At 48.3% G+C, this 12,229-nt stretch overlaps 1 protein-coding gene across 1 annotated transcript in view; it reads right to left on the bottom strand.

Moving 5' to 3' along the window:
• Positions 1-707: 707 nt before the first annotated feature.
• LOC142295724 (platelet-activating factor acetylhydrolase-like) overlaps positions 708-12,229 on the bottom strand; it is a 112,497-nt gene continuing 100,975 nt past the window's right edge. The window contains exons 10-11 of the mRNA XM_075338816.1: positions 6,635-6,783; positions 708-1,243 (exon numbers count right to left, since the gene is read on the bottom strand). Of these exons, the coding sequence (XP_075194931.1) occupies positions 1,131-1,243; positions 6,635-6,783 (262 nt within the window). The 3' untranslated portion in view covers positions 708-1,130. The remainder of the gene's footprint in view (positions 1,244-6,634; positions 6,784-12,229) is intronic.

Raw genomic sequence — 12,229 nt, 5'->3', positions numbered from 1 at the left:
TGCCTATGGTCCCCTATGGATTGCACACGTTCCCCTGTGTTGCCTATGGTCCCCTATGGATTGCATATGTTCCCCTGTGCTGCCTATGGCCCCCTATGGATTGCACACGTTCCCCTGTGTTAGATAGCGCCCCCATGCTGCTGCCCATGGCCCCTATAGACCGCACAAGTCCCCCTGTGTTCGATATCGCCCCCATAGTACTGCCCATGGCCCCTATATAGATCGCACAAGTCCCCCTGTGTTAGATACCCCCCCCCGGTATATTCGGCTTATAAGACGCACCCCCTACTTTTCCCCAAAAGTGCGTCTTATAAAGCGAAAAATACGGTATATAAATATAAAAATGACGTAGCGCTCCGCAGTATTTGTGCCGGGTTGCACGCTGGGTAATAATGGGGTTAATACCAGCTTTGTATTTTCAGATGGTACTAAACCCCAAATTCATGGTGTCACGCCAAATTAGACATGGCCACCCTGAATTTTCTAGTAAATAGTAAAAAAAACAATTTTTTTTTATTAGGAATAAAACTAAAAAAAATGTAGATACTCCATCTTTATTATAAAAACATTGATTAGTCCCACGTAATCCACAGGGAAAGCAATGTCAACTTTGCTTCATCACTGCACAGACATTCTATACAAAGTGAGAAGCAGAGTATTGTCAGCTCTGCTACATCGCTCTGTACAGAGCAAGAAGAAGGCTGACAGTGAGGGGATGATTACACTTGCATCTCGCATTGCATCACTCCACACCTGATGCTCTCAGGACAGGAGCGCATCAGCTACATGGAAACAAATGCAGATGACCCGCTCCCGTCAGGAGATTGTGCGCCGAGATGCGATGCGACACTCGCACAGTGACAATGAAAGTTCAGTTAGCAGGACCTTTGATGATGTCTTGTGACCAGTGTGTAGCCAATGAGATAATACAGATAACAAAATTTAAATGTTTAGACATCGCAGTCAAACATCCAGGAGGTTCAAATGTTGTAAATGAAAGCTTCAGGCTATATTGTCTTGTACGATGAATAACGTAGTCTAACATCGTCTTATCCATGTATGAGGTTGAGGCTTCGTGCCTCTGATGGCAGATACGAAACAATACTGGTGGTCAGGAGTACTTGAGAAGGTCACTTGGAGGCCTTGGCGTGTCCCGGAGATAGATTAAGGTTGGTCCCAGGAATGACAAATTCTCCTACTCCATCGATGAGAGGGTCCCACTGGTTAAAATCTCTCTGGAGTCCTAACAGAAAAAATGAAACAAAATTTAGAAGGTGGCCCCATTTACATTCACTTTGACAGGTGAGTTCTCCTGATGAAACCTACTCTGCATATCCTTGACCGTATGCCCCTCCGATCAGCTGGTGTCCTTTACTTCTCGTATTTATTACAACAGTGGCATATTACCTAACAATCATACATGTCTCATGGAGATGAGCATAAAGAAATTTTATTTTAAAAAGTTAAAAAAAAGGGGTTGTCAGCGTAGGGGAAAATCTCATTAAGGCACCTTCTTGCCTAAAAGAAATACTTCAGCCACATTAGAGGGTTAACAGCGCCACTCACTGATATTAAGAGTTGAGAGTCGGTGATGATATTGCGTGTGATCGTCCTACACACATTAGAATGTCAGCTGAACCTGTCAAAGCGGTGGGAACGGCAACCATCCGCTGAATATATGGGAGCCTCTCCTACAACATTAGAAGGATCTGATAGTTGGAATTAGAGATCCAAGTGTCTGGGAACCTTTTTTTTTTCCCCCCCGGACAACCCATATTTTAGTATGGTAGAAGATTCACAGCAGAAATGACACTGATATTCCTGTTATCTTCTACAGGAATGAACATGCATTAGCCCCATTGTCATTTAGTGGTGCTAATCCGCTGTTTTCTGTACATAATATGGAACAATACTGGACACGTTTGCAGATAATTTGTGGTGATTTTTTCCAGTGTGTGAAAACGTTTGAACGTCGTTTGTGCGTCATTGGCAAATCGCTGCCCGTGGCGCACAATATCGTTAGACCCTGTCACACATACTTACCTTCCATGCGACGACGCTGTGGCCGGCGAACTCCTACAAGCAGTTCTCATAAAAAATTAGCTTGACCTCCACTTTTCCCAGTCATTGCAATTTCTTAATTACACTTCAAAGTAAGGAAAGAGCGCGTGAAAACGCTTTGCTATCTTCTTATAGCCTTCTCCTGCTTTGTGGGCCTCCACCATTTTCATTTTCTGAGTGCTAGGCAGCTGCTTAGAAGAACCTACAGTCATGGCCAAAAGTTTTGAGAATGCTACAAATATTAATTTTTACAAAGTCTACTGCTTGAGTTTTCTAATGGCAATTTGCATATACTCCAGAATGACATAAAGAGTGATGAGCTTAACAGCAATTACTTGCAAAGTCAATATTGGCTAAGAAAATGAACTTTAACCCCCAAAACACATTTCAACATCATTGCATTCCTGCCTTAAAAGGAGCAGCTAACATTGTTTTAGTGATTGTTCCATTAACACATGTGTGGGTGTTGATGAGGACAGGGCTGGCGATCAATCAGTCATGATTAAGTAAGAATGACACCACTGGACACTTTAAAAGGAGGCTGGTGCTTGGTATCATTGTTTCTATTCAGTTAACCTTGGTTATCTCGAAAGAAACACGTGCAGCCATCATTGCTCTGCACAAGAATGGCCTAACAGGGAAGAGTATCGCAGCTACAAAGATTGCACCTCAGTCAACAATCTATCGCATCATCAAGAGTTTCAAGGAGAGAGCTTCCATTGTTGCCAAAAAGGCTCCAGGGCGCCCAAGAAGGACCAGCAAACGCCAGGACCGTATCTTAAAACTGTTTCAGCTGCGGGATCAGACTACCAGCAGTGCCGAGCTAGCTCAGCAATGGCAGAAGGCTGGTGTGAGTGCTTCTGCACGCACTGTGAGGCGGAGACTCTTTGAGCAAGGCCTGGTTTCAAGGAGGGCAGCAAAGAAGCCACTTCTCTCCAGAAAAAACATCAGGGACCGACTGATATTCTGCAAAAGGTACAGGGAGTGGACCGCTGAGGACTGGGGTAAAGTCATTTTCTCAGATGAATCCCCTTTTCGATTGTTTGGGACATTATTATTATTATTATTATTTATTTATAAAGCACCATTAGTTCCATGGTGCTGTACATGAGAAGGGGGTTACATACAAAATACATTTACAAGTTACAGTAGACAGACTAGTACAGAGGGAAGAGGGCCCTGCCCTTGCGGGCTTACATTCTATAGGATTATGGGGAGGAGACAGTAGGTGGGGTGTAGATGGGGCGGCAGCTCCGCACGGTGGTGGGGCGGCAGCTCCGCACGGTGGTGGGGCGGCAGCTCCGCACGGTGGTGGGGCGGCAACTCCGCACGGTGGTGGGGCGGCAACTCCGCACGGTGGTGGGGCGGCAGCTCCGCACGGTGGTGAAGCAGTGAGGTCATTGAAGGTTATAGGCATTTCTGAGCAGATGAGTCTTTAGGTTCCGTTTGAAGTTTGCAAGTGTAGTAGATAGTCTGACGTGTTGAGGCAGCGAGTTCCAGGAGACTGGGGATGTTCGGGAGAAGTCTTGGAGGCGATTGCATGAGGAGCGAATGAGAGAGGAGGAGAGAAGGAGATCTTGGGAGGACCGGAGATTACGTTTTGGAGTGTAGCGAGATATTAGTTCAGAGATATATGGAGGAGACAATTTGTGGACGGCTTTGTAAGTCAGTATTAGTAGTTTGAATTGGATACGATGGAAGATTGGGAGCCAGTGAAGGGACATGCAGAGAGGAGAAGCGGGGTGGTAGTGAGGCGAGAGGTGGATCAGTCGAGCAGCAGCATTAAGGATGGACTGAAGAGGGGCGAGCGTGTTAGCAGGGAGACCACATAGGAGGATGTTGCAGTAGTCGAGGCGGGAGATTGAGAGCATGCACTAGCATTTTTGTAGATTGAGAATTGATGAAGGGACGGATTCTGGAAATATTTTTGAGTTGAAGACGACAGGAGGTGGTGAGGGATTGAATGTGAGGTATGAAGGACAAGGCAGAGTCAAAGGTCACTCCGAGGCACCGAACTTTGGGTGCTGGGGAGAGCGTGATGCTATTTATTGTAATAGATAGATCAGGTAGAGAGTGTAGGTGAGATGGAGGAAAGATGATCAGCTCAGTTTTGGCCACATTGAGCTTTAGGAAGCGAGAGGAGAAGAAGGAAGATATAGCAGATAGGCACTCTGGGATTCTGGACAGCAGAGATATGACATCTGGACCAGAGAGGTAGATCTGAGTGTCATCGGCATATAGGTGGTACTGGAAGCCATGGGACTTTATGAGTTGTCCCAGGCCAAATGTATAGATAGAAAAAAGTAATGGTCCCAGGACAGAGCCTTGAGGGACACCAACAGAGAGAGGACGGGATGAAGAGGTTGTGTGGGAGTGGGAGACACTAAAAGTGCGGTTGGAGAGGTATGAAGAGATCCAAGAGAGGGCGAGGTCTCTGACACCAAGGGAAGAGAGGATCTGTAGTAGGAGGGAGTGGTCAACAGTGTCAAAAGCTGAGGATAGGTCTAGAAGTAGGAGTATAGAGAAGTGGTTGTTAGCTTTGGCAGTAAGTAAGTCATTTGTGATTTTTGTCAGGGCAGTTTCAGTGGAGTGATGTGGACGGAAGCCGGACTGTAGGTTGTCAAAGAGAGAGTTAGAGGAGAGGTGGGAGGAGAGTTCAGCATGGACGTGCTGTTCCAGGAGTTTTGAGGCGAATGGGAGTAGCGATATGGGGCGATAGCTGGCAGCAGAGGTTGGGTCGAGGGAAGGTTTCTTTAGGATGGGTGTGACTGTTGCATGTTTAAAGGCAGAAGGGAAGGTACCAGTCGTTAAAGATAGGTTGAAGAGATGGGATAAGGCTGGAATTAGGATAGTGGTGAGGTTGGGGAGGAGGTGGGTTGGGATGGGATCACGTGCGCAGGTGGTGAGGTGCGCTTTTGAGAGAAGATGTGCAAGCTCTTCTTCGGTGATAGTAGAGAGGACGTTTATGGGGGAGGAGCAGTGGTCTGTTATATGAAGGGGTTGTGGTGGTTGAGCAGAAAAGACTTGTCTGGTTTGGTCGATCTTTTCTTTGAAATATGTGGCAAATTCTTCTGCGGAAATGAGGGAGGTTGGAGGGGGGCAGTGGTGGGCGAAGGAGGGAGTTGAAAGTATTGAATAACTGTTTGGGGTTGTGTGTTAAAGAGGATATGAGGTTTCTGAAGTATTCCTGTTTAGCCGAGGTAAGGGCCAAGCGAAATGTGTGAATTGCATTTTTGAATGTGGTGAAGTCTTCCTGGGAGTGCGTTTTCTTCCAGCGCCGCTCTGCAGCCCTAGACACTTGCCGAAGCTTTTTAGTGAGGCTGTTGTGCCAGGGTTGTCTATTGATTTGTCTCACTCTGCCATGCACAAGAGGAGCGACTGAATGAATCAATGGGACATCTGGAAAACAGCTTATTAGGAGAAGAGGTGAGCGCTACCACCAGTCTTGTCTCATGCCAACTGTTAAGCTTCCTGAAACGATTTATGTGGGGGGTTGCTTCTCAGCCAAGGGAATCGGCTCACTCACAGTCTTGCCTAAAAACACAGCCATGAAAAAAAAATGGTACCAGAATGTCCTCCAAGAGCAACTTCTCCCAACCGTCCAAGAGCAGTTTGGCGCCCAACAATGCCTTTTCCAGCATGATGGAGCACCTTGCCATAAAGCAATGGTGATCACTAAATGGCTCATGGAACAAAACATAGAGATTTTGGGTCCATGGCCTTGAAACTCCCCAGATCTTAATCCCATTGAGAACTTGTGGGCAATCATCAAGAGACGGGTGGACAAACAAAAACCAACAAATTCTGGCAAAATGCAAGCATTGCTTATGCAAGAATGGACAGCTATCAGTCAGGATTTGCTCCAGAAGTTGATTGAGAGCAGCCAGGGAGAATTGCAGAGGTCCTGAAGAAGAAGGGTCAACACTGCAAATATTCACTTGCTGCATTAACTCATTCTAACTGTCAATAGAACCTTTTGTTACTCATAATATGATTGCAATTATATTTCTGTATGTGATGTAAACATCAGACAAACACAAAAAAAAAACCAGAGGGCAACAGATCATGTGAAAATATAATTTTGGTGTCATTCTCAAAACTTTTGGCCATGACTGTATGGCTGCTGCTTTTTTTTTTTGGCACAAGGTTAGAGGAGTGTGGGTTTTTATAAAGCTGGGAAATTTGCATCACTTGGCCTTTCCCAAAAATGATAATGAACAAACCATAATCCTAACGAGCTAATTAATGTCTGAAACATTTGGTCAAACTTATCTTAGCACGCAAATCTCCAAGGGTGTGTAAACTTTTGCATTGGCCAATTTTCCTTTTTGTAATTTTTAAAATATAAAAGATAATAATATTTTTTGGGTAGCCTAAAATCCAAAGGAAATGTGTAATCTTTAACATTATGCCTTTCAGAGATCATTTGATCTTCAACTTGCTTAACTGTTCATAATGACAGTAATTCTGACCAGGGGTGCCCAAACTTTTGCATGCCGCTGTATGAGGCTGTTGAGCTCGATTAAGGACAGCCATGGCTGGTCTATAATCTCATGCTTCTTTGGATACTCACCCAGATGCCGCTGTAAGAAGGCTAATGTGACGTTAATGCTGATGTCCATCCCAACGTACGGATCAATTTCTCCTTTTAAATTAAATATTTTCCCAATAAGGTATCCGGTCAGTAAGGTGAAGTCTGGGAAACTCAGGTGGACGCTGCCCCTGCAGAGACAAGTACTCAAAGTTTTTAAATTTTTTTATTGATTACCAAATTCAGCATATATTGTATATCTATATAATTGGCATTGTGAGGACATGTATACATTTCTGTACAGTAGATTCCGTATGTGTTAGGCCTCCGTCACACATTTGTGTCTCCAGTACATGTGACGTCCGTTTTCACACATACCGTAGACCAGAGGTCTCAAACACGCAGCCCACGGGCCGCATGTGGCCCTTGAGGCTGCTTTTTGCGGTCCGCAGACCCTGTGACGATCGGAGCTCTATGCCGGGAGCCGACTCCAGCAGGCAGGGTTTTATTGTATAGTTGAATCATTTGCGGTGCCGCGCAGAGGATCTCTCTGCACTACACCAATGGATGACGCTCCCAATCAGATGCAAGGAGGTGATGTCGTTGTATGATGTCACCTCCTTGCATCTGATTGGCCGGCGGCAGCCATTAGTATAGTGCTCAGAGCTCCTCTGCGCGGCACCGCAAATGATTCAACTATACTCTTAAAACCCTGCCTGCCAGCGCCGCCTCCCGGCATAGTGCTGCGATCATCAGCCGCAAACAGCAGGTATATGTGTCCATGATCAGGACCCGCTGTGTCCTGGACGTGACAGGTCCTGACTGCGGGGCCGCGAGTCTCCTCCACAGGAGACCACAGCTGCTCATACCCACTATCAGGGTTCGGGCTGCTGCAGTCTCCTCGCTGTATTCTTAGTACAGAGGACACTTGCGACCCTGAAAGCCGCACTGCAGGTCAGTGTTTGCTGCGGTCCGCACACGCACAGTGGATGGGATTTCTAGAAATCCCATCCACTCTGCTTGTACTGTACAACCCAGCGCTCTGGACGCAGCTGAAACATGCTGCCTCCAAAACGCTGCAAACACTGATCAGCCACAGCCCTGAGGGAACGGAGGAAAAGTGAGAAGATTTTTTTTTTTTTTATTGCTTTTGTCAAGAGCGGCATAATAGGGGACAAGGATGGGCACAATACTACAATGATGGGCAAGGAAGGGCACAATACTACAAAGATTGGAAGAATACTACAATGATGGGCAAAGAAGGGCACAATACTACAAAGATTGGAAGAATACTACAATGATGGACACAATACTACAAGGATGGGCACAATACCACTGGGCAGAATACTACAAGGATAAGCACAATACTAAAAGAAAAATGGGTACAATACTACAAGGATGGGCACAATACTACAGGGCACAAGGATGGAAGACATTACTACAGGGCACAAGGATGGGCATATTACTCAGGGTACAATGAAGGGGCACATTACTATAAGGCACAAAGGATGGGAGACATTACTACAGGGGACGAGATAGGGACATTACTACAGAGGACAAGGATAGGGGACGTTACTACAGGGCACAAGGATGTCGACATTGCTACAGTATGGGGGACAAACTACAGGACACAAGGATGTGCATATTATATAGGACACAAGGGGGACATTACCACAAGATGTTGGCTAAGGTGACTGTATGATGCAGCGAATTGTAAAACAATATTTGAAGAAGGGAATAAAATGTAAAAAAAAAATATTCAAAATAAAGTGACTTTTTTGCAATTAAAATGATTTTCTTTGTCGCTCCTAATTGGGAGACCCAGACAATTGGGTGTATAGCTACTGCCTCCGGAGGCCACACAAAGTACTACACTTAAAAGTGTAAGGCCCCTCCCCTTCTGGCTATACACCCCCCCGTGGGATCACGGGCTCCTCAGTTTTATGCTTTGTGCGAAGGAGGCCAGACATCCACGCATAGCTCCACTGTTTAGTCAGCAGCAGCTGCTGACTATGTCGGATGGAAGAAAAGAGGGCCCATACGGGGGCCCCCAGCATGCTCCCTTCTCACCCCACTTGCTGTCGGCGGTGTTTGTTAAGGTTGAGGTACCCATTGCGGGTACGGAGGCTGGAGCCCACATGCTGATTCCTTCCCCATCCCCATTAGGGCTCTGGGTGAAGTGGGACTTTACCGGTCTCCGGGCACTGAGGCCGTGCTCCATCCACAGCCCCTGGAGGATCTGCTGGATACGGAGCGGAGTTTTCTCAGGGACAGGACCCTGCTCCATCAAGGTACTCCGTGTCCCCGTGCTTATCGCACGCACACTGCAGCATTGCTGGGTGTGTTAGTGCGCCGGGGTAAACAGCGCTGCTGCGCTGGTGCCGTTACTCACTACAGCTCTGCTGAGTGAGGTGACTTTGTACGATCGGCCGATCCGGCCGCTGGGGTCAGTGTTTACTGGTCGCGGCTGGGATTTGTGGTGCGCCGGGGACTTCCGCGCTGGCCGTGCATATATGACGGCCGCGCTAGATTACTACAGTCCCCGGCTTTTGCGGCCTAGTTCGTATCGTTCCCGTCCCCGGACCTGCCAGTCAGGAGGAGGGCGGGACGCTGTACAGTCCAGCAGCGTTAAGAGCTGGAGTCTGTTTTACATACTCCAGCCCTCACACTAGGCACAGGGGGACGCAGCTTCCCGCTCTTTTGTTTGGGACGCCCACGGTCCGCCCCTCTTCACAGGACGCCGGCAGCCATTCCTGCCTGCACGCTGAGCTGCAGAGGGGAGGCTGGGAGACCCAGACAAGGGATTCTACGATCTCACACCCGCTTTTCAGCGGGCGGTAAGCAGCCCTCAAGGGCTCTCCCCCACTTGTGCCATAGTGTACTTTTGTATTTTGTGCTGGCAATACTTTGCACTGTACAGTCGCTGGTGGTTTTCTGCTATATACCCTCCTTAGATTTCTCAAGGAGATAACAGCATGTCGTCCGCAAAAAGCAAAAGTGCCAAGGCACGGACTTTATATGCTGCTTGTACCGCATGTGGGGCTACTCTACCGGCAGGTTCCACTGACCCCCATTGTGTGCAGTGCTCGGCCCCTGTGGCAATTGCTCAGCCGGGGCCGCTGCTAGAGGTGACCCAGGGAGAACCACCTGTAAATGCTGTCCAGGTGACAGGGATGGAGTTTGCAGCTTTTGCTGACAAATTGTCTATGACTATGTCTAAAATTCTTGAAACATTGCAGTCTAGACCAGTAACTCAGACCATGGGCACTGTTGATCCATTGCCCCCTGGTCCCCCTCAGCTGGACCACTTCCTAGCTCCGGGGGTGTCATATGCACCCCAGGGTGACGGCTCTGACTCGGACGACAGTCCCAGACAACCTAAGTGGGCTTGCTATGAGCGACCCTCAACTTCATCACACTGGTCAGGGTCCCAGCGGGACGACTCTCTGTGTGATGAGGCGGATGTAACTGATCAGGAGTCTGATGCTGGGGCCGCTCTCAATCTAGATACCCCGGATGGTGACGCCATAGTGAATGATCTTATAGCGTCCATCAATAGGATGTTAGACATTTCTCCACCAGCTCCTCTTGCGGAGGAGGCAGCTTCACAGCAGGAGAAATTCCATTTCAGGTATCCCAAGCGTAAATTAAGCACGTTTCTGGACCACTCTGACTTTAGAGACGCAATCCAGAAACACCACGCTTATCCAGATAAGCGTTTTTCCAAACGGCTTAAAGATACACGCTATCCTTTTCCCCCTGACGTGGTCAAGGGCTGGACACAGTGTCCCAAGGTGGACCCTCCAATCTCCAGGCTTGCAGCCAGATCTCTAGTTGCAGTGGAAGATGGGGCGGCACTTAAAGATGCCACTGACAGACAGATGGAGCTCTGGTTAAAATCCATCTATGAAGCTATTGGAGCGTCGTTGGCGCCAGCATTCGCAGCCGTATGGGCACTCCAAGCTATTTCAGCTGGGCTTACACAGGTCGACACGGTCACACGTACATCTGCTCCGCAGGTGGCACCCTTGACCTCTCAAATGTCTGCATTCGCGTCTTACGCGATTAATGCTGTCCTAGACTCTACGAGCCGTACGGCGGTGGCGTCAGCCAACTCTGTGGTTTTACGCAGAGCCCTGTGGTTGAGCGAATGGAAGGCAGATTCTTCTTCCAAGAAGTGCTTAACCAGTTTGCCTTTTTCTCGTGACCGATTGTTTGGTGAGCGTTTGGATGAAATCATTAAACACTCCAAGGGTAAGGATTCATCCTTACCTCAGCCCAGACAAAACAAACCTCAACAGAGGAGGGGACAGTCTGGTTTTCGGTCCTTTCGAGGCTCAGGCAGGTCCCAATTCTACTCGTCCAAAAGGACTCAGAAGGATCAGAGGGGCTCAGATTCTTGGCGGACTCAATCACGCCCAAAAAAGCCAGCCAGAAGAACCGTTACCAAGACGGCTTCCTCATGACTCTCAGCCTCCTCTCTCCGCATCCTCGGTCGGTGGCAGGCTCTCCCGCTTTGGCGACATTTGGTTGTCACAGATCAAAGACCGTTGGGTGAGAGACATTCTGTCTCACGGGTACAGGATAGAGTTCTGCTCTCGTCCTCCAACTCGCTTCTTCAGAACTTCCCCACCGCCCGACCGAGCCGATGCTCTGCTGCAAGCGGTGTCCGCTCTAAAGGCGGAAGGAGTGGTGACTTCTGTTCCTCTTCAGAAACAAGGTCACGGTTTTTACTCCAATTTGTTTGTGGTGCCAAAGAAAGACGGGTCGTTCCGTCCCGTCCTGGATCTAAAGCTGCTCAACAAACACGTAAAAACCAGGAGGTTCAGGATGGAATCTCTCCGCTCCGTTATCGCCTCAATGTCTCAAGGAGATTTCCTAGCACCAATAGACATCAAGGATGCTTATCTCCACGTGCCAATTGCGCCAGAGCATCAGCGTTTTCTACGCTTCGTTATAGGAAGCGAACACCTGCAGTTCGTAGCTCTACCTTTCGGGCTGGCGACAGCCCCTCGGGTCTTCACCAAGGTCATGGCAGCAGTAGTAGCAGTCCTGCACTCACAAGGTCACTCCGTGATCCCGTATTTGGACGATCTACTTATCAAGGCACCCTCTCAAGAGGCATGCCAACACAGCCTGAACGTGGCACTGAAGACTCTCCAGAGTTTCGGGTGGATTATCAACTTTTCAAAGTCAAATCTAACCCCGACCCAATCACTAACATATCTTGGCATGGAGTTTCATACTCTCTCAGCGATAGTGAAACTTCCACTGGACAAACAGTGCTCGCTACAGATAGGGGTGCAATCTCTCCTTCAGGGCCAGTCGCACCCCTTGAGGCGCCTCATGCACTTCCTAGGGAAGATGGTAGCAGCAATGGAAGCAGTTCCTTTTGCGCAGTTTCATCTGCGTCCACTACAATGGGACATTCTCCGCCAATGGGACGGGAAGTCGACGTCCCTCGACAGGGAGGTCTCCCTCTCTCAGGCAGCCAAGGAATCTCTCCGGTGGTGGCTTCTTCCCACCTCATTGTCAAAAGGAAAGTCGTTCCTACCCCCATCCTGGGCGGTGGTCACGACAGATGCGAGTCTATCAGGGTGGGGAGCAGTGTTTCTCCACCACAGGGCTCAGGGTACG

This window comes from Anomaloglossus baeobatrachus, chromosome 3 (assembly GCF_048569485.1).
Source record: "Anomaloglossus baeobatrachus isolate aAnoBae1 chromosome 3, aAnoBae1.hap1, whole genome shotgun sequence".
Lineage (NCBI taxonomy): Eukaryota > Metazoa > Chordata > Amphibia > Anura > Aromobatidae > Anomaloglossus > Anomaloglossus baeobatrachus.
The sequence above is the reverse complement of the archived record's forward strand: the minus strand, read 5'-3'. Positions and strand labels throughout refer to the sequence as shown.